The sequence below is a fragment of the Nuphar pumila genome, chromosome 8 (assembly GCF_984573655.1).
Source record: "Nuphar pumila chromosome 8, dmNupPumi1.hap1.1, whole genome shotgun sequence".
Classification (NCBI taxonomy): Eukaryota; Viridiplantae; Streptophyta; class Magnoliopsida; order Nymphaeales; family Nymphaeaceae; genus Nuphar; species Nuphar pumila.
The window spans coordinates 11,079,318-11,102,517 of record NC_143256.1 but is presented as its reverse complement, the minus strand read 5'-3'; the positions used below and the strand labels follow the sequence as shown (position 1 = coordinate 11,102,517).

The 23,200-nt window shown below is 41.9% G+C and overlaps 1 protein-coding gene across 2 annotated transcripts; it reads left to right on the top strand.

Moving 5' to 3' along the window:
* Positions 1-1,051: 1,051 nt before the first annotated feature.
* LOC149829604 (B3 domain-containing protein Os03g0120900-like) lies at positions 1,052-2,805 on the top strand. 2 transcript variants are annotated; one of them, XM_090015593.1, is made up of 2 exons: positions 1,052-1,472; positions 1,559-2,805. In XM_090015593.1, exon 2 carries the CDS (start codon positions 1,572-1,574, stop codon positions 2,607-2,609), a length of 1,038 nt encoding a protein of 345 aa, XP_089871719.1. In that variant the 5' UTR covers positions 1,052-1,472; positions 1,559-1,571; the 3' UTR covers positions 2,610-2,805. The 2 variants fall into 2 exon arrangements, with proteins under 2 accessions (XP_089871719.1, XP_089871720.1); XM_090015594.1 differs by having other exon boundaries at positions 1,212-1,419.
* The last annotated feature ends 20,395 nt before the right edge of the window (positions 2,806-23,200 follow it).

Sequence of the window (23,200 nt, the reverse complement as noted above, 5' to 3'; positions counted from 1 at the left end):
TTTCATTGATGATCCTATCTCCTCCTCCTGCTTCATCATCTTCCTCCTTTCCTCTTTAGATTCAGACTATTAGTTTGGAGAAATGGGGTGCAAGTTGGATTAGAATACTTGGAAGGAAACAACCAGGAAAGTTAGAAGTCAAATTTTAATGATGGTTTTGTGGTTGCCAATAGTAACCTAACGTCAGTCTGGTTTTAGAAGCTGACGATTACAAAGTAGCATGTGTTGGTTGCAGATTCCAATGGCAAGGAAGGGGCAGAAAATTTATCTTTGCAAGGGAGATGGGTTGCCCTCTTTCTAAGGATAAGGCCCGAGTCCTCCCTTATTTTATTGGTATGAACAAGGCTTGTTGGGTTGTGGCTGTAAAAGCCTTACTGGTAAATAAAGGGCTCTTTCTTTCTTTCCTTCCTTTTTCTTTTACATGGGTAATTTTATGACGCGCGCTTATTAATTTTTAGTGAAATGGGTGCATGCATGTATTGTAAGGTCAGGTCATTAATTTAATATATTTTCTTGTGCACAGGTATGACTCAATTGTCCCCTCCATGCCCATAATGCCCACCGTCATGCAACTGAGCATTACATCACAACTTTTCAACATTTGTAGCTCACACAGAATCTTTCTCCAAGGGAGAAGTCCAAGCAGACCCTGAATAGTTCATCAAAACCTCAAACCATCTTCATCCTCCAAACCTATCTCTAATTCATTGTTGTCCAAAGTCAAAGTCCATAAAATCCTAGCCATCTAACAACCATCTTTGGAGGCCTTGGCCTTGTGGAAATCTATATCAATACCAAAAAATGAAAAACCAAGCAAAAACCCACTATGAAGTATGAACACATCAGGATTATGAAAAGGACAAGCTCACATGAGCCTAACCAGATGGAGAAAACTACAATTCATGGGTCCTACGTATAAACAACAATTCCCAGCTTCATCTTCCCTTCTCTAGTACTAGTGGGCATATAGAGGTAGAAAATAATAAAAGAGGCCAGGTAAGGGACGGCTGGAATTTACTTGAGTCGACCATAGGAGAGAGAGAGAGAGAGAGAGAGAGAGAGAGAGAGAGAGAGAGAGAGAGAGAGAGAGAGATTCTGAAGTCAACACATAAGGTCAATGAGTTGAGATGCAGTTGGAGAAAAGGAAAACCTTGGATTTCTGTTAACTCTCTCGGGTTTAGGCTCTTGATTCTCATCTCTGGTCAAAGAAGCACGCACCGTCCGTTTTACTCCTTTTCTTCCGAGCATATCACCGACACCACCACCACCACTCGGTCTTTGATTCCGGAGTCATTGAAGAGAGAGAAAGCTACAGAGAAGAAAAAGTACAGCAACGGTACTATGCTTGATGTCATGGAGCAGGAACTGATTCAAAGCCGTCAATGGAGATTTTGAGGGAGCAAAGCAACCAACGAAGAGGTAAAAACATTGATTCACAAAAACTTGGTGGTGGTACCAAAGTCATCAGAGGGGTAAGAAATTGAAATTTCATGAATACCCTTTCTTTTTTTTCTTCCGATTACTTGAGAGTAAGCCAGATTCTTGCTTAATTTCTCAGTTGGGCCAGAAAAATGGAGTTCTCAGACTCTAGGTTCGGATTCTTCCAAACAAATCAGATGGAAGAAACCAGTAACATGACCAATTTCAGCAGCAGGAGCAGCGCCGCAGCAGGCGCAGCCGCCACGGACTTGGCCAATGTTGACATAGAAGGAAACCGCACCAGAATGGAGCACATGTTTGATAAGGTGGTTACACCAAGTGATGTAGGCAAGCTCAACAGACTTGTGATACCAAAACAGCACGCCGAGAAGTACTTCCCACTGGATACGTCGTCTAATGAGAAAGGCCTCCTTCTCAACTTTGAAGATAGCACCGGAAAGCCATGGCGGTTCCGGTATTCTTACTGGAACAGCAGCCAGAGCTACGTGATGACCAAAGGCTGGAGCCGATTCGTCAAGGAGAAGAAGCTCGACGCCGGCGATATAGTGTCGTTCCAGCGCAGCGTAGGCCAGTCTGACGAGAATAGGCTATTTATCAGCTGGAAACGAAGGCTGGACGTGCCACCAGACCGTCCAGCGTATATCGGCTCGCGCCTATTTTGGCCGGTGGGCTCCAGCCGGCCGGTGCCGGTGCCATCGCCTCATCCCAGTTACTATGATTACTATAGCCATGGGCTCAGGTACGTCGAGCCACCATCCAACCCAATGTTCTACTTGAGATCAAGAACAGGTCAGAAACTGTCTGAGATGGGAGACGACTCGGTGGTGGCATGTGTCAGCTTGCCGTCGACGGTCCTCGACTCGGTACCAGTGGTTCAAGGAAAGGCTGCAACCAAGCGTGTAAGGTTATTTGGGGTGAACCTAGAGTGTCCGACGGCAATGGAGAGTCAGGAGGAGGTCGAGGAGGAAGAGGAGACTGAGGGTAGCACTTATGGTGGTTGTGATGGTTTGTGTTCAAGTTCAATGCCAAATTGGCTATCACAACAGGCTCCATCTCACCTTCAATTAAGACTTCATGGTGGTGCAAACTCTCAGTTAGCACTGCCGACAAATCCACTGCCAGGCTTGCCAAGGAAGGGGAAGTCTCCATCCCTTTCTTTTGATTTGTAGTCATCACTGATCATGTGATCCATGTCATTACTTTTATTAGCATAAATATCAGTCTTATTACTATTATTCAAGGTATGCTTCTATATATGTTTCCTTGGGGAGAGTGGTATGTATTTCTTTTCTTCTTCTACATTTTCTTGTATGACACCGCTAGTCTTTGACAACAAATAAGTGGTACAAATTGCAGGTTTGATAAGTCATTAGAATTCAAAGATGCCCCTTAATCATGTAGTGAGTTTTGGATGGAAGTGAAGGGAAGGTGCACATCACAAACTCGCTTGAGCTTTGTGAGTTATTGCTTTGGGTTTTGTGTGCGACACTGTCTACTGCCTCTTGTGTCCTACATGTCATGCTTCCCCCTTCCCCCAGCCCTCAGTGGGGTGTAAGTTTTATAGATCTGTGGTTTGGTAAAAGTCTGAAAGCTGTTTGACTGATAGACAGTTCCCTATGAATTTAACCTTTAGTTCTTATTGACTTCAGATTATGTGTTAAAAATTTATCTGCTTTATTTAGGTTGGGGAGTCTCTGAATTTCATTTTTTTTTTTTCTGTAATTGCTCAAGCTTGCATTCATTTCTGTAGCATGCTCTTAGAATGACATAAAAGTAAGTTTGGAGTTAAAGCCATGCTCTGCAAGATGACTTCATGTCATTGGTATTGCCTATTAGTTGAGATATAATAATCAAACGTGATATCCGCAAGTGGTTACTGCACATCCTAACATCATCTGAAGAATCCTTTCTGTATCTGTAAACTTACTTTTGTCATCATCCTGCTTATGGGCTACTTGTAATATGTATATTGCTAATTTTCTCTGGACAGAGTGATAGGATGATAAAAAATTGAATTTTATAATGCCATTGGTCACATTAGCTGAATCTCATTGATCATCCGAGCACCAAATGTGACTAGTTGCTGTATTTATTAAGATAGCTCGAGTTGGAATTGTTGCAATAATGTTTAATTTATACTTTTAACAAGCCGTATACAGATATATAAGGTCGGTATAATCCAAAACCATATAAAGATATCAGCCTTGCGGAGCACGAAAGAAACCATTTGCTGTTTCTCTCTGATTCAAACTCTAAAATATCACAGAATGTCTACCATCTTTTGCTATTAAATGCCGCAATTCCTCCATATGCGCATCCTCCCAGGAAGGTGTTAGAATATTCACGTTCGCAATAAAATAATTAATTTATGTCAATAGTGAAGGCTCTTTCTTGAGACAGACAGCCTAAAGGCTTTATTACACCATCTGAAATGTACTTGCAGCAGTCTTAGATTGGCAATATTATCTTGCTCGTCATGTAGCTATTATTTCATGTATCAACTTATTTTATAGAAATTGCTGTTCATATTATCATTGAAACTAGGAAAGGACGTGGATGAGAAAGGTATGTATATACAACTTATAATAGTAGCATAAAATAGCATCTCTACCTACGATGTAATTTTTTTTGAAAGGAATAACAAAGGTCGGTTATGCTTGAAAAGCCTTCTTTCTTATATATCTTATTTATCTGGAGTAATTAGTTTTTTCATTGGTCTTTTGCTTGTCAGTTTAATGTAGTTCATTGCTTTCAACAGTCCAGTAAATGCATAGTCAAATAATGATAATTATTTAAAAATTTGTACATTAATAAATTGGCGAATTTGATGAGATCGTACGATGAAAGATTCTGCTGGAAAAAGGCATTTTAATCATTATTCTTTCAATGAGATGCTATAATTGTTATATCAAGGACTGGTTAATCTTCTTTTGTACAATTAGTATTGGGTGTCAAGGCATTCATGAAGTGCGCAATGACTTTATCTATTGTTGGTTTTAGCACATCATTAGTTCTGGCCGATTTAGAGTAAGTCAATATAAACTTTTATAATAGTAATGAAATAGTTACAGGATTCAAGTCCAGAAGAATTACAGAGTGCTACCTAGGCTACACTTAAACATTTTACATCAAGACCCTCATAATGGAAATTCCGGATATTCATGCCGTGAAATAAAATCTCCATAGCTCTTCCTTACATTAACAATGACTGTGAATGTAAAGCATATTGGGAGAATTACCAAGTAATGATGGATATTTTTCTATGTCCCATGACTTCTTTGCAAAAGATTTTGCTTAGGTTGTCTTTACTAACTGCACTTCCCAAAAGATATATATTCAGGTTGTTAATGTCGCTCATGATATTTCATGAAAATTAATGGAAAAACAAAGTGCAAAATGTGCTTTAAAAAATATCAATTTCCGGTTACCGTAAACTTTGTTGACTATAATTTCCATTACAATGTGAAATTTCTACCAACTTTCTGTGAAAGTGAAGTTATATGTTTAATACATCTTGAAGTACTCCAGACTGATATTCTCTTACTGTTGCATGGTTTTGCAAATCAAGTTAAATCCTTACATGTCACAATCTGCAATTCTTTGAATAAAAAATAAATTATGTTGACCATTTGATATTTATAATGTGGGAATGCACAAAACGACTCATTACATATGCAATACTTGAAAAAAATGGCATAAAGTGAGAGTCCCCTAATAAACTTCACCAAGTATATTTGAGTATCATTGTAATACATTCAACTAAATGTTTCATCTTCTTTTGTTTTCATCAGGGAAATCGACAGATTGATCATCAAAACGAGAAAAACCAACATCAGTAATTTAGGCGCCTATTGTGAGATCAAAATGCCAATTTGCATAAAAGAAATGACTCCTAACCTTGGAGGCAAAACAGTTTTAGCCCTCCCTAAAGTTCTTCCACATGCATGCACAATCATGATACATGCACCTATTTTATAGGCAAGGCCACATTATAACTCATGAGAACAGTGAACATCAACATGTATTGTTTGGAATGGAATTGTGATTCCTATTCATTGGCAAAGGCTATATGCATGTCTTTGTCAAATTGAAGCAAGCAAACTGTCTCTTTCAAGCACTTAATGAAAAATGGAAATATTAGCCATGATAGCTTGTCTTTATTAAGAGTATTATTGTATTAGATGGCCCACGAGAAGGGCCAAGAAATTAATTAGAACTTTTTCCTCTTCGCTTTGTGTTACATTCATTCACCAAAATGCAATCGGTACTCATGATAAAATGTATAAGATCATTTCAGGTCTCTATTGGGAAGGACTAATGAAAATGAAATCAAATCCACAGCAATCTGTTAAATATTTCTCTGCTAGCCAATAAATAAACAATCAAGGATTTTCTCAATCTGCATGACAGAAAAGTGTCAACTAAAACTTAAAAGGTGTTGATGTGCATTTGCTTCTGATTGTAAAGAAAAAGCATCAGCAAATTTCTTAGGCGTTTTCCCTTTGCCATATGTTTCACATGCTTTGACATTAGTGGACTATTGAGAGTGTCACGGGCTGGGAAGCGAAGCCCCCCGTGACGTAGCTTCGGGCAATCACACACACCGAAGGCAGGCCTTTTAAGCGCACAAGCAACACACAACACACGCGCACGAGCGAAAGCAAGAGTACGCGTATGCACAAGCACAAAGAGAGAGAGATATGCAAAAAGCTTCTTTATAGATACTTGAAAGCAAAGTACATCAAGAGGGGAAGAGAGGGTCCGAATACACGGGGTACTTAGGCCGTAAGGCCTTGTGGGGCACTCTAGAGTGCCAAAGAGGTATATACATCAAAGCAAAAAGGTGAAAAACATGGCGGTCCGGAACACGCTCCCCCGCCTAAGTTGGCGCCGTCCTCGACGCCAATTGTTCATGGTAGCCTTTTACAAGCTGTCGATGCTGAAACATGTTGTTGGCCTTCTCCCAGGTGGCTTCACATTCTGGCAATCCTTTCCACTGCACTAAGTACTTTTTGACTTCCCCTAGATAGTTGTTGGAATAGTTAAGGATGATATCTGGATCTCTGCCTGGTACACTAACTGCTGAAGGAGCTCACTGCGGCATCGAAGCACGTTGAGGCATGCTCTGTTGAGGATCTCCTTCATCTTCGTGGAATGGCTTCAGGTTACATATATGGAATACCGGGTGCACTTGAAAGTTTGCTGGCAAGTCCAGCCGATACGCCAAGTTTCCCACACATTTGATAATGGTGAAGGGGCCATCATATTTGCAAATAAGGCCTCGGTGGTAGCCCCGAAAGATAGCTGTGCGGTCAGGAAAGAGCTTGACCAACACTTTGTTTCCAACTCGAAATTCTGCTGGATGATGCTTCTCATCTGCCCATTTCTTCATGCGCTTGGTTGCCTTGTTTAGATATGCCTTCGCCAACTCTGTCTGATCTTGCCAGTTGCCCGATCTCAAATCCAACTTAGAGAAGACCTTTGCCTTTCCAAGTTGATCGAACAAGTCTGCGATCAAAGAAAGCGGGTACTTGTTCTTCACCGTCATTTTGTTCAGTGCCCTATAGTCGACGCACAACCGCTTCGACCCATCGTGCTTTGCTTGAAAGAGCACGGGCGCTCCAAAGGGAGCTTTGGATGGCTGGATGATTCCTGCTTCGAGCATACCATCCAATTGTCTGCGTAATTCCTGCAGCTCAGGAATTGTCATGCGATAAGGAGCCATTGCGGGTGGCCATGCACCCGATATTAATTCAATCTGATGATCTACCTCACGCCTTAGAGGTAGTTTCTTCGGCATCTCAGAGGGCATAAAATCATCGAACTCCTTCAATATTGACGCTAAGGTCTCTGGGACATCCGCTACTTTTTCTACCTCATCTGTAGCACGGATTGTGACAAGAAAAGTCTCATCACCACTTTTCATGCCTCTTTTCAACTGGAGCGCAGACACCAAACACTCACAAGGCTTCTCTGTCATCGCAGTAACCATGCAAGGCTGACTCTCACTCTCAAAGCTGACAACGTTGAGGTGGGGCATCGGCACTGCCTTGTTGTTTCTTAAGAATTCCATTCCGAGGATGACTTTAAAATCATCCATGGGTGCGACAGATAATGCGATCCTTTCTGACCAGTTGTGGATCCGCACTGGTACATCCCGAGCGACACCGTAGATGGCTTTAGCCTCTGAATTAATCGCTTTCATGCGGCTCTCTTTTTTCTCCCGCTGTAATCCCAACCGTTCCGCTTCTTCATGCGAGATGAAGTTGTGCGTGGCACCTGTGTCTACCAATGCCTTGGTGAGTCTTCCGTTGAGCAAAAGTTTCAAATACATAAATTCTTTTCATACTGTCGGTTCCACACTGGTTGTGACCTTTACTGCATTCATCATCTGCATTGCGCCAATTGTTGGCGCTACTGCAGGTTGATCCTCTTCCTCACTCTGAACAACATTCGCAACTCGGGGTGCACGATTATCTCCATTCCCTTGACCGCGGTTTCTATTGGGACATGTATCCTGCCAATGATCCCCATGGCAGATGCGACAGTCACGACGACGATAATTACCACCTTGAAAGTTATTCCAATTATGATTATTATTTTGGCCATCTTGCTGGCCATGATTCTGCTGGTTTCCCCAACCAACATTTTGTCCTTGGTCGTTCCTTCGATTGTCCCTTCGATTGTTGCAATCATTTCCCTGTTGTCTGCCTTGAAATGCAGGGTCATTCCTATCCAGCTCGGCAAGTTTCTCTGCAACCGCAAGCGCCTCAGCCAGTGTTGCGGGGTCATGCCGAATGAGTTCTTGATTCACCCATCATTGCAACCCATTGCCAAAGTAAAACAACCGATCCTCATCATCCATTCTCTCCACTTCCAACATTATCGAAGAGAATGCCTTGACATAGTCATGTACAAACCCTGTCTGTTTCAATGTCAATAACCTTTTGCGGGCCATTTTCTCTTGATTTTTAGGTAGAAAGTAGTCTCGCATTTCCTTCTGGAGGTCTTCCCATGAGACTATAGCAACCAATCCCCGTTGAACATCACCTAAGCGACGTCTCCACCAAAGGGTCGCTTCATCCGCAAAGTACATTGTTGCGGTGCGCAGCCTATCTGCATCCTCCTCTATCCTCGCAGCTTCTAGAAATTGGTCCATCTCATAGATAAAATTCTCGAGATCCTTTGAGTTCCGCGTGCTTTTATACTTTGCGGGCTCAGGTAGCTTGTAACGTGGTCTATCCACATATGTCGCAACACTGCCAGCCGGAGCAGTTCTCAACTGCCGCTCTAACTGTTTATTCTTTCGTCGAACAACATCCAATTCAGCAGCCATGATGTTGAACCGACCCAACAAATCATCAAATCTGGTGGAAAAGTCCTCCACCGAGTAGTTCAGTTTAGTGGCAAGACTTTCCATCGAGTCTTCCACTCCCTCTACTGCTGTCTTGATCTCTGCATTGAGATCTCTAAAAGCGACACAAGTTTCATTAACCAACTTCTCCATGTTGGTCACTGACCCAGTCAGCTCCGCCACATTGCGCGGGATGGCTGACACCCGATCATCGGCCATGAAGTCCTCTTCAGCAGGAACCACACTGCTTGAAGGAGTCATGACAATCTTCTTCGGCGCCATTGTCACTCCCAATGTCGACAAGGCTCTGGTACCAACTTGTCACAGACTGGGAAGCGAAAGCCCCCGTGACGTAGCTTCGAGCAATCACACACACCGAAGGTAGGCCTTTTAAGAGCACAAGCAACGCACAACACACGCGCACGAGCGGAAGCAAGAGTATGCGTATGCACAAGCACAAAGAGAGAGAGATGCAAAAAGCTTCTTTATAGATACTTGAAAGCAAAGTACATCAAGAGGGAAAGAGAGAGTCCGAATACACGGGGTACTTAGGCCGTAAGGCCTTGTGGGCACTCTAGAGTGCCAAAGAGGTATATACATCAGAGCAAAAAGGTGAAAAACATGGTGGTCCGGAACAGAGATAATGCTCTCTAATAATCAATACTACAACTTCAACAAAGAATATATATATATATATATATATATATATATATATATATATGCTACTACATATATAGCACATTATATTCTGTTCATGAGATTAATAATATTTCATGTGTTTTGAAAGGGATTAGGTGTAACAACCAATATGGTTTGGGAAACTGTGCTCGAAAAATATTGTTGTTTAATCACGAAAACATTGGGATGGGTAAAATAGAAACTTAATGTCGGATATTGCCAACTAAACTACATATAGGACCTAAGCAGCTAGTATTTTGCAACGATCTATATTTGTTTAAATTACTTGATAGAACAGTTCAGTGGAACTGGTCACTCTTGGCTTGATTGGTCACTCTTTCCTTCCCGTCGATCGTTTAGGTTAATTCTTGTAGTCATTCAAAAAGCCTGGGCTCCGAATGAATGTTCCATCTCTTTCTTATTTCCCATTTCACTCTGCCCTGTGAAGGCTCGCTATACTACGAGTGTTGGATATAAGGCCCACAAGTGCTCCCCTCATCTGGCAGGGCAGACTTGTGAACATCACCAAGATGATGAGACCTCACAATTTTATAATCCACGGAAGGTGTCCTTGCCACATGGTCAAAGCTGGATGCACTATGGTGGGTGGGAGGACCTAAAGGGTTCTACCGACTGGATGCCTGCCAATGTGCGGTTGGGGATGGGGGGATGCTTTCCCATGGCCCAACCAAGAAGTCAAAGAAAAAAAAAACATTGTAGATAAGGTTGGTATGTTTTTTTTTAAGAAAGATAAGGTTAGGGGTGGCAATCGAGTCAGGTTGGCGGGTCATGTCGGCGGGTTGGCAGGTCAGCATACCTCAACACAAGCCTGACCCGTTTATTAAATGGGTCGGCTGTGGAAAACACGAACCCGACCCGTTTATTAAACAGGTAACCCGACATGACACGGTCAACCCGTTTAATAAACGGGTCGAGTTGACATGATCCGATTACACGACACGGCGACCTGTTTATTAAATGGATCGACCCGATAACATAGACCCGATCTTCTGATAATTCAAGTTTTGAAAGAGGCGGAAGGGGTTTGGATAAAACAGAGAGACCAGTTCCCATTCAGAATAAAGAAAGAAATCTAAATCCAAAAAGAGAAACGGAAAAGAAGAAAACCTCCACCTGTTGAGAAGTGCAACAAATTTCGCCTAGAAGAAGAGGATCGAGACGAGAAGAAGTAAAACGTTCACGATGAATGACAAGAAGATGTATGCGGCTCTGTTGAAGAGCATCCAGAAGGTCGAAGCTGCCACGAAGACCACAATGCAGACGTTTCGTTGCTTCCATAACAGGATATCAACAACTGCAAGAGAAAACCCTATCTCTGATAAGCAATCAGCACCCCAAACCACAAAAACTCTGGTTAATTCCATCTCAAATCGAGCGGGAAACCAGCAAAATCAATAAACACAAGGCCGATTGAAAATCGTGATAAATGCAGACAATTTTTTTGCATATGTGGTAAAGATTCGAGAAAACAACCTGCTCCCCCCACCAAGGGATCGATGAATGGACTTCTTAGGGTTAGGGTTTTCTGAGGAAGGAGATGACTGGTTCTCTTCCATCTCGAGGAGAGGGAGACGAGAGAAATGTGAGGAGAGAGAGAGAGGAAGAGGAGCAAGCTTCAGTCGGGGCTCGGCCAAAACAACAGGAGAGGTCTCAGGCTCTGCGGCTTGTAAAGTTAGGAGTTAGGGTAGGGTTAGATAAGTTAATAACTTTATATATATATATATATAATATATATATATATATATATATATATATATATATATATATATATATATATATATATATATATATGAGTTGCGGGTTGACGGGTTCGTGTAAACGGGTTGACTCGCCCGCCTAACCCATTTATTAAACGGGTCAGACGGGTTGGCGGGTTGGCATACCCCTAACATGAACTCGACCCGTTTAATAAACGGGTTAGGCGGGTCGACCTGTTTACGACACAAACCTGTTTAAGCCAAACCCGAACCTGGCTAAGAAGCGGGTTGGCGGGTCGTGTCAGATTTTGCCACCCCTAGATAAGGTTGGTATGTTCCAGTGGAGCGCATTCAATTTGTCTATAATCTAAATCGGTATTATAATTCTAAGATGAATAAGATATACATTTAATCAAATGCGTGCTTGTAATCAATTTCCTTCCAAGATTAAAAGTTTTAATCAATTTTCGTGACCAGAGTTTTCTTCCAAAAAAATAAAGAAATCAATCTCACGACGGCCAGAAGCCTCACTTTGTTTAGTCTTTTTTCCTTTTAGCTAGAATAGTCTGTTATCATTCCTGCTCGCTAGCAGAGAGAACTGTTAATATTCCCACTGTTTGAACGTGAACAAAATCCCAGTCTAGAGTTTTATTAGGCCATTACTCAAAGAATACACAAAGCAACTTGGTCCCGCATAGTTTCAGATGCACATCCCAATCATCTTAATTATTGGGTGTACTCCCATCCCTCTGATTTTCCAATGCACAACAGCAAAGTGTACGTAATTCTACCACTTTTCACCAGTTAAGAAGCATGTGGAACACAGGCATCAGAGAAAAAATACACATGTATAGGAACCTAGGTAATTTCAGACATCTAGCATCTCTCTCCTCTCTCTCTCTCTCTCTCTAGAAATGGTGTGCCATATTAGTGTTTACAGCAGGCTGCAGTCCATAATATTTGTGCAGGCATCCATCACCATCTACTCCTGTACTACATTACCACAAGGGTATATGTATCCCAGGAGTTTTGCAGAAAATTATGATAATATGTGGAGAGAGAGAGAGAGAGAGAGAGAGAGAGAGAGAGAGAGAGAGAGAGAGAGAGAGAGTGCATAAGCAATGTGGCCTGCTCTATATATACCTGGCTGATATTCATAAGAAAAGAGCAGGAAGTTCTAAGACAAATTCTGAAATGGGATAAAATGGAAATGAAGGCCTTCCCTTCCTTTTTTCAAGATACCATCTAAGTATAGCATCTAGTAAAAAGCAAGCTTCTAGACGTGCCGGTCGAAGCTCTGGTTTTGATCTTTCGCCTTTTCCTTTTATTGTTTTCCCTTGCCATACATACACCTCTTCTGGGCCACGCATGAAGAATCGCAGACGGCGTGAAAAATCTCTTCTAGCTTGGACCACTCTACCAATCTCTCCCTCTCTCATGAATTATTCGGTGGGATGGCGTGCATGAGATAAAAGTTAAGTTTAGATTGGAATAAATTTCCATTTGCTCGAAAGTCTTTTAAGACAATAAAATCATGCATGCCCAGCTTCCCTTTTGAAGGTACCAACACGGTTGACCTTCATACGCTTGTTATATGACATTAAATGCACCAGCGACTAGTGGCTCTCAAGTTGCTAGGTTCGACTGTAAATCGGTCCCTTTTTGAACCCACCAATCAGATGGGACTCATCTAGCTAGCTAGGCTTGCAGCTAATCGGAATGACTTTGGGATAGCTAGGTGCGTGATACATATTTTGTTGACCTGTAAGAGTCATGATCGGCTTAGTGGTCACATGACTAGAGTCTCTAGGCATGGGAAAAAGATTGTTGGTACAAAGAGTAGGGGAACTTGGTTGTTTATGAGCCATGCCTGAGCCTTTTGGGGCTGATGGCGTAGAACAACAATGAGCCAGCCGAGTGGCCTACCTGTGCTCTAACCCAAAGTCCTCGTGAACATATTGAATTGGTTCAACTTGCCAAGTCTTGTGAGACCAGGACTAAGGACCCCTTTGCAGCAGACTGACGTATGATCTAACCCAAAGTCATCATGAACATATTGAATTGGTTCAACCTTGCCAAGTCTTGTCAGATCAGGACCCCACAAAGTAGACTCAACTCTGTCATGAGGGGGTGTTTGATTGCCGGGATAGAATTGTGTAGAACAGACCTGTCTGAAAACCGTTGGTGGGGGCACAAAGGTGTTCTGGACAAGCTGAGTTTTTGTCTCAAGTGTTTTGCTCTTCTTTTTATTATTTATTTATTTTTTAATTAGTTTTTGCCAAAGGTGTTTCGGACATTACTGCTTCAGAGTAGGGATGGCAGTGGGGCGGGGGACAAGGTCTCCACCCCTGCCCCGCCTCAAGATTAGAACCTCCATCCCCGACCGTAATGAATTTTAACCTCCACCCCCACCTTCATCCCCGTTTCATGTCCTCCATCCCCGGTTGAAACGGGGATGAGGCGGGGCGGCCGGGGCAGGGATGAGGCGGGGAAAAGTGGCAGGGGCGGGGATCGTGGCCGGGAAAAAGGTACGTCCATCCCCGAACGGGGATGAATTTTAACCTTCGTCCCCACCTCCATCCCCATTTCATACCCTTCATCCCCAGTCCAAACGGGGCGAGGCGGGGCGGGGCCCCGCCTTCCCCCGGTCCACTGCCATCCCTACTTCAGAGGGAGGGGTGGAACATTAAGGTATCCCGAAAGTTGCGTGGGACGTCATGTTCCAAGTGTCTTGCATGTCCACCATTTGCGTCGGGGCGGGTGCAGACAGCAGCAACCCATGGACGCTGCTGTCCGCACAATCAAATGCTCCCTGACAGATCAACTATGACCACACATTTATTCCCACACAAATTTTGTACTTGAATCAAGGCCGTCAATCTCAAAGCAGACAAGCAAAAGATTGGCCAGTCAGTTTTTCCATTTTTCATGAGTAGTACAGTTATTCATGTACAGAGAAAAATATAATTTCTCAAACAATCCATAGGGTGTCTTTGGGAGATCTCGCGATCTGTATTTGAGATATGAGGATCATAAGTCCAAAGCCTATGTCACAGGTGGCGTGTCCTTGGTGACACGAGTGGACATGTTCGGACACGTGGAGACAGACATTGACACATGAATAATATTTTAATGTTTTAAGGTATTATTTTAACAAAAAATATATTTTCAACAATATATGTCAGAAATCAGTTTTTTATTGATTAAAAAAATCATGTCCTATTGTCTTATTTTCCAAAAAAAAGTTCAAACTTGCAAGTCAAACCCTATCAAGCATCCTCGTGTCCGTGTCTTTGCGACATAGGTCCAAGGTTGTTTTTAGTTTAACACGCCTCCCTGTCCAGTACGATGGCAGTGGACCGGGGCGGGGAACAAGGTCTCCAGTCCTGCCCCATCTCAAAATCTGGATCTCAATCCCTGCACGGGTTTGGATTTTAAACTCCATCTCTGGTCCAAATGGGGCGAGGCGGGGTGGGGCTTTGTTTTTCGTCGGTCCATTGCCATCCCTAAAGAAGGATTGGGGGCGGGGCGGGGGAAAGCGTAAGTCCATCCCCGCACAGGTTTTGATTTTAACCTTCATCCCCACCTCTATCCCCGTTTCATGTCCTCCATCCCCGGTTCCAACGGGGCGGGCCCCGTTTCCCTTGGTCTACTGCCCAGCCTCCATTGGACCAGAAAACCATGGATTAAAGCCATTTTGGTGATGCCAGATCTGAAGATCTAGGATCATCCATTTGCATGAAGGTTAGATCTGGTGTAAGCCCCATGTTAGATCCTACCGCCAATGGCAAATCCTTGGATCTCTGAGGTCCTCCAAATATGCTCATAAGGTGAGTTTTTATGGCACAGATGGAGGATATGCATGCAGGGATCCAAATGGGTCGGATCCAGGATGGAGGTTTTGCAGTTTTTGGCTGTTCTGGATCTGATCCAGATCTAAATTTTCATGTATTTGGCTGTTCTAGATCCGGCCCGTTTGCATCCCTGTCTGCACAGAATATTAAACCCATGCAGAGTGTCCTTTGGAAACAAGTTTTCAAAAGGCTTAGCACGGAAAAAAGAATAAAATGAAAAAAAAATTGGGTTGTGGGTAGGGAGTCAACCGGCCTGGTTTACCTGGACCGGACCTGAACCAAATCCTATAGGGTCCGGGTATGGTGATAAACAAGAACACCTGATTAAGACCCGGGTCTGGACCCAAAGGTCCGATTAATACATAGACCCAGGTATAGTTTGTGAAATTTTATACCAGGCCCGAACCCGACCCGAGTTCCAATTAAGACCCTCAAAATTTCAATGTAAAAATGATAAAAAATGTGGTTTTACTGGGTATGGTTCAGGTTTGGTTCACGTAGTTCTTATCAGGTCCCTATGATTTTTCTTATAATGGACCCAATTAGACCTGGGTCCGGACACAATACCATACCCAAAAATCTAGTGCAAGTCTGGTTCCACTTGGGTCCGAACCAAACCCCACCCGTTGAAACCCCTAGTTGTGGGGGACATTGGTTTTGAGGGCAACTTTCCATGCAAAAACAGTTCCCAGCTCCCATGTTTGATTTGTCCAGTGGGGGCCCACAGAAACAGGTGAATTTATGCGCCACACAGACTTTTTGGGGGACACGGTAAAATAGTTGAAATGCTGTGCTTGTTTTTAGCCGTTTGAGGGTAGAAATTGTCAGACCAAGCCCAAGACTTTATTTTTTCCAAAGAAAATGTACAACATAAAACGTTCTTCCTTTTCATGGTAGCCAGCTGATGCATTATTGTAGTTATTATTTATCGACTAATGGTATGTTATTGCTCATAATGTAAGAACAATTTAATTCACAAATACTTCCTTCGGTTGGAGGGATCGAGTCTCATGCAGTAGAAAAAGCTGATCACTCGGACCTTACAAATTGGGAGAGATGGGGGCTAAACCTAAAAGCAGCAACAATAATAATTAGGGGTGGCAATCAGGTCGGGTTGGCCGGTCAGCATACCTCAACCCGAACCCGACCCGTTTAATAACCGGGTAACCCGACACGACCCGCCAACCCGTTTAATAAAAGGGTTGGGTAAACGGGTTGGCGGGTTAGCGGTTGGGTTGGTGGGTTGACCCGCCCACCTAACCTGTTTATTAAACGGGTCAGCCGGGTTGGCGGGTTGGCATACCCCTAACACGAACCCGACCCGTTTAATAAACGGGTTAGGCGAGTCAACCCATTTATTAAACGGGTTAGTTTAAGCCCAACCCGAACGCGCCTAAGAGGCAGGTTGGCTGGTCGTGTCAGGTTTTGCCACCCCTAATAATAATGCACGAGAGAGCACCATGATTAAGTTTTCTCCCTTCAAAGAAGACGACATACGAAAAAGTCTAGTGTTTCTTTTGGAGGGGATAGCCCAAGGACTCTTGTATGCCCCCCACCATCCATAAATTTACATAGTAAGTGAAAACTTTGGCATCATATGAATTATAGTCAAGCTCATAAATTTTAATTTGGATGTTAATTTCTACTAGCTTCACTTTAGTATAAAAAAATGTGGTGCCCTACTTGTAAGGATGGTTGTAAACAGTAATGACTTTAAATTCATATTAACATGAGAAAATCTTAAGTAGGGTATGGGCACAAACTACGTAGGAATGGAAATTTCTAAGTTTTTTTTTTATTTTTTCCCATGACATAGCCCTCGAGGGACTAAGTAGTTCCCTTAATGCTTATTAAGCTTTTATTGATACTAGAAAACAACCCGTCCTAAAGAACGAGCTACATGCACGTGCACTATATCACACACACACATATAGAGAGAGAGAGAGAGAGAGAGAGAGAGAGAGAGAGAGAGATCAAACATGATGAATAAAACAATGACACATACATGAACACCAACAACATCACCATTGACATCTATAGAAAACGATAATGCATTGGTTAACATATATTTTAGTTGGGCTGTTAGGTCGTCGTATAGCTACTTAAATGGGTGAATTTTTGGTAAATGTTTCCTAAAAAAAAATAGTTTATGTTAATAGGTCTCTCTCTCTGTCTCTCTCTCTCTCTCTCTACACACACATTAACTAAAAGACATTATAACCACAAACAATTTAATGAATGACACTAAAAAAAACTATAATAGAATTTTTTTCATTTTCAAAAAAGTTGCGTGACAAAGGTAAATTTTAAAAAAACAAGAAAAATGTAATTAATTTTGTTAATGAGTATCAACCCACCGACTCACCTTTGTCATTTAGAAAAAGTTAAAACGCAATTAATTTTTTTGTTCACTAATGCCCCTAATCCCTCCTTTATAAGTAGCAAGCATAGATTGGTATTTTTTTTTTACCATCAGTGACATTGCTCTTAACGACAATGCTATTTGTTTCCGCAAGAATTCATGGCTTGCCAAAGCTTTACTAAGCCTAATTGGTAGGGGTGGCAATCGTGTCGGGTTGGTGGGTCAGCATACCTCAACACGAACCCGACCCGTTTATTAAACAGGTCTGGCAAACACGAACCCGGCCCGTTTAATAAATGGGTAACCCGACACGACCCGCCAACCCATTTAATAAATGGGTTGGGTCGGGTAATTAAACGGGTTCTCAGGTTCACGGGTCAGGTTAGCGGGTAGGGTTGACGGGTCGGGTTGGCGGGTTGGCAGACAGGTTGGCGGGTTGACCCGCCCACCTAACTCGTTTATTAAACGGGTCAGCCAGGTTGGCGGGTTGGCATACCCCCAACCCGAACCCGACCCGTTTAATAAACGGGTTAGGCGGGTCGACCCATTTATTAAACGGGTTGGCTTAAGCCCAACCCGAACCCGCCTAAGAGGCGGGTTGGCGGGTCGTGTCAGGTTTTGCCACCCCTACTAATTGGGGTGCAAAAGCCTCATAGGTCCGATGCACCTATCTTTGAACTGTCAGTGGGCCTGAGTCTAGATGATGAAGCAGGGGCTTCATGTGCTCGAAGGGTTTCCATCACATTGTTAGCTTTCATGAAAAAGCCATTTGATGCTACTTGCCAGAACTTAAATGCCCTTGCCTTGGGTCATTTTTGTGTCATTTTCGTAGATACAAATTCGATAACGTACTATAGAAGTAGAAAACATTTGACAATGCCATTGACAAGTTTTTTTTTTTGATAGGCAAGCTGAGGTTAAGCAGACCCCCACCAGTTATACATCATACCATTGGGATTTGAACTTGTGACGTCCCAACACAAGGTGACTTGCACTAACAAAACCAACCAAACAAGCAGAGCCCCCGTTGGTCCATCGAGAAATTACTAGTACTTTGCTGTAATAAATAGAAAATTAAGCTGATAAATGAAAGTGCCAAAGGATAGGGTTCAGCCAACTTTTCCCTTTGAATTACGAGTATTTTATGTAGATACCACTGAAAGGGAGGCATGACCTTATCTTTGGCCGTCCCTCTCATCTTAATGTTGCCAATCTATGGACATTGATTCGTGTTTTCTCTGAAATGTCGGGTCTCTCAATCAATGGCATAAAAACTTGCTTTGTTCCATTTTGTTCTATGGGTGATGTGTGGCTTTCTTTGACTCAACCATTTTTTAGTGTCAAATTAGTGAGCTTCTTATTAAATACTTAGGCTTGCCATTTCATTTGGAGGTCTCAAGGGATATGCATTGAGAGGGTGTAGAAGACAAAATTTTAGCAAAAATTAATTCTTGGGAGGGATTCAATTTTTCATTGGGGGATAGAGTCACCCTTGTCAAAATGTGTGCAAAATTTTCAAATTCCACAAGCAACAAGAAAAGGAGTCAATAGAGCCTTTCAAACTTTAATTTGGTCCGAGAAAGCTAAAAAAAAAAAGATTCCCTTAATCTTGGCCAACTATCACCAGCACTTAAGGCGAGGGAGGGTTGGAAATTCATAAACTTGAAATGTGGAACAGAGCTCTTTTGCCAAAATGGTTGTGGCTATTGATTAATGAAGATGCCACTATAGCCATGGAAATGGATGGGGGGGAGGGGTGGCTGGCAAAGTGGGCTATTGGATCTAACATTTGGAAAGGTTGGCTGAGATTGCTTTCCATCTTCCTTGAAGCCACTCATATTGTATTGGAAAATGAAAAAAAAATTAAGTTTTGAAAAGATGCATGAAGTGGAGTTGGATGTTTGGACTTCTATACGACATATTATTAGGCAGGAAGAGGCAAAGAGAGCATGATCCACTCCATTTGGGACCAACAATGTACTTGAGAAATCCGACTAAGGGTTAACCCATCTCCAATGGTGTTTGAGGAATGTAGGTGTCTTATGAGAGAGTTGTCTTCAATCCATCCTACCTCTAATATGAACGTTCCAAGGTGAAACTTCTCTCATACCTTCTCTATGGATTCTTGTTATCGATATCTTGGGACCCTTGGTTCAATGGCTTCCTGACAAGTCTCTATGGACATTGCCTTCCCGATCCGTGGTTTACTTGTAGGATGGTTGATTTTGCATGATCGACTTGTTATAGACCAAGCTCTTAAAAGAAGAGAATTCTCTTTGCCAAGCCAATTCATTCTTTGTAAATGCAGTGAGGAAGTTGTAAATGCAATGAGGAAGACTCTAATCACTTGTTTTGGAGTTGTCTTTTTGTTAAAGAGTATTTTATAAAGGTGTGGCACCTTTGGCATTGATTATGGGCAAGTGTTAGTGAACCAAGGAATGTGTTGATTGCCCTTTTTATCAAGACTGGGAGCAGTACTTAACCATGGAACCAAAATTTCTGAACCTGAAATTCATCCCTTAACCATGCAAACCAAAATTTCTGGCCTAAACAGCCTTTTGTCTTTTTCAATTTATGGGATCAAATGGTGTTCAAAGATTAGAGAATTAGACCTTCCCAGGTTCTACGCATTCAATGTGATTGCACACGTTTAGTGTGCCATTGCACCAGGTCGCCCTCCATCTTGAAGCCCAATCTTCAAGATGGAGGGCCATCTGGTGCAATGACACACTGAAAGTGTGCATTCACATTGCACATGATCTTTTTTCTATTTAATAAGGGGTGCCCGCTTGTTATATGGGGCAGCCACTACGTGGCTCCCCCTAGTTTGACCGAACACTAGACTGCTTCTTTCGTGAACAGGTATACAGGGAGCAGTACTTAAATGCTTGAGTATGTGACAGCCAATCACATAACAATATTTCACGTGGGGGTCTCTGCAATCTGTAGCTGTGGGCTCATGCAATGCTGTCATGTGATTGGCTAATGTCACATAGCCGGGCACTTAGCCGCTCCTTTGATTCTTAGTTATAGAAGTTAGAAAGTGACGCTGCATAATTTTTTACCACTTGTTTGAAGGAATAGAACCCGATTTTATTTTGTTTATTCTCTTTTTTTTTTCTTCTTCTTTCTCTCTATCATTTAGTTCCCATCTCTGTGTTTTCCATGAGGGGATTAGGCCCTTTCAAGACAACACAGATCCCATCGTTTGACATAGGATAAGTTTCATCATATGTCGATCCTAGCCATCCAGCAGAACCATCTCGATGGCTAGAATCAGTCCACATCTAACTGAAAATGTTAATCAATCTTTGCCGTTGATTGGATGGCTAGGATTGAATGGAAGATGAAACCATCCTATTTCAAATGATGGGATCTATTTTCCTCTGTACAATGCCCCTCCCTTAATGGAGACTCTCCTTTTCAACGCGAGAGGGGCCGGGGGGACAGATTCCGTTTTCTATCCTCTCCCTCTTATGTGCGATAAATTAAAATAATTAGGTTGGTGGTAGGCTGCTAGCGTCCACAGATTGCCTTGTCAAGATGACAGCAGCAAGCAATCTGGTGTATACTACTGATGTGCACCTCGGCAATTAATGGCCGGCGGCGTGGAATGGAAAAAATCCTCAACCGATATGGAGCTAACACAAGGCCCACATCCCTCCTTGCTGCATGTGTGCCTGCCCCTATTTTATCATGCAACTTCGCTTTCTCTCTTAGATATTGCCCCTCCCTCTCTCCCTCTCTCTCTCCATATTATCAAAGTGTTATATATTTAGTTGGCATCGAGCTGACCTATAGTTGGCTACATTAAAAGTAGTCCTGGTGTCTAGACCCACCCCATGGAGATACCAACATCACCCAGTGGCAGCTGCTGTGATGATGCCCACAATGGTAAAGAGCCAAAGACAGATCAATATGCACGAGCAATGGCACTTGACCTCATGGGCTAACCCCACCAGTTTCACCATAGACTTAGTCATGTTACGTCTTTGTCCATCAATCAGGGTGTCGATCTGTCAGTAGAGAGGTCCCCTTCCTAAGTTGTTCCGATATCTGGTGGATCCTTCACTGACCCAGCCCCTCGGCTTAGGCCTAGCTCCGTGTGATGGCAGCAGATGTTATCTTGAGACAGATCTTAGTGTTATATTAAGAAATTACTGGAAATTGCAGCATTGTTGTCTTTGAGCTTAATTTTGAAGCATTGTTGTCTTATATAATTTCCAGGTCTTATCCCAAGTAGTAGAAGAAGCTTTGGAGTTCATGAATTGTGTCTATTTTTTTTGCAAATCTCATGCCGGATTTGTGAGATCAATCTACCAATCTACAAACTGTGGTTTATGTCTACTTACTTTAATCTATGATAAACTGCTGCTTTAATCTATGCTCAACTATGGATCTATAAGAAATAAGCAGAAAATTAAAGAATTTTACTCATAATTCATTCGAACTCTGAAAATAAACCCATTACAAACAATATTTATAAGCCAAAGAAAAAGATCCTAATCTAATTTGAATCGAAAGTAGATCCAAACCATAACTAAATTCCAAAACTAAGAAAAATCTGAAAACACCAAGCAGATTCATAAATGAATCCTGGACCAAGGTTAATCTTGCTTCCGTCCTGCATCACTTTTAGAGTTTCATGTATTGTATTCAATATTCTAAAAATTTCTCATGCCACTACAAGGATGAGGGTCAATAGCGGCGACTCTTTAACGACAAGAAAAAAACTCGCCGCTATTGATCAAGCAATAATGGTGAGAGTTTTGTCCTTGCTAATTGATAAGTAATAGCGATGATATAAATGTCACACTGTTATTATTATTACGGTCATGAATCTCGCTGTTATTGCTTAATCAATAACAACTAGCTGGACCAGGCTTTGAATGCCTTGCCATCATCGATATAGGGTCAGATAAGTTGAAGTTTGGCAAGAAGACATATTACATGATATACCATCGATTCTTACTAAAAGATCACCCATGATGTCGTCAAAAGAAAGAGTTTGACGATAAAGTGAAGCTTAGAGGGCCACCAAATGGATTATCTGAAGGTGAACTAGAAGTATAATTAAGTAACACTATTGTTAATTTCAAAAAAGTATGGGTTAGTAAAAAAAGAAAAAATGTACTGACAACCAATAGTATCTAAATTAGACAAAAATTATATTTTTCCGACTATCATATTGGTCATCACTAAATCTAAGACACAAGTTAGACATATATTTCAATAGAATGTGTGACCTTTTACTCAATATATATTAGTGGTATTGATACTAAATTTAACTATCAGGATTGGCATGATAATAGGCCTATCATGGTATGGACACCTGGTTTGTCTGTATTCTCATATGAGATTCACGTGAAAGTCAAAGGAGGTTTACCAGTTGTACTTTCAGATTCAGAATGCATACTCACTCACAACTCATGAAAGAAGGTACCAAACGAGGAGAAGATGGTATTGCATAAAATATTTTATGTAAGTATATTGCCTAATTATATTTTGATAAACAAATTAATCCATAAAAGGAGTGTTACTAACTATAATTTGATAATTTGGTGGAAGAAGAATTTGATTTAAACAAAGATATACCTGAACATCAGTAATGAGTGGAGAAACAACTTCAACTATCATACTCAATGATGTTAGAAGGGTTTCACAAACATTATTAGAAGTTTCAAAACCATGATGTAGCAGAACACATCCTCCCAAGAGATTCAACTTTGAAGTGTGGAAAGGGATTTGCAAGTTTTTCACTATAGACTATTGGATGATAAATATTTGATATATA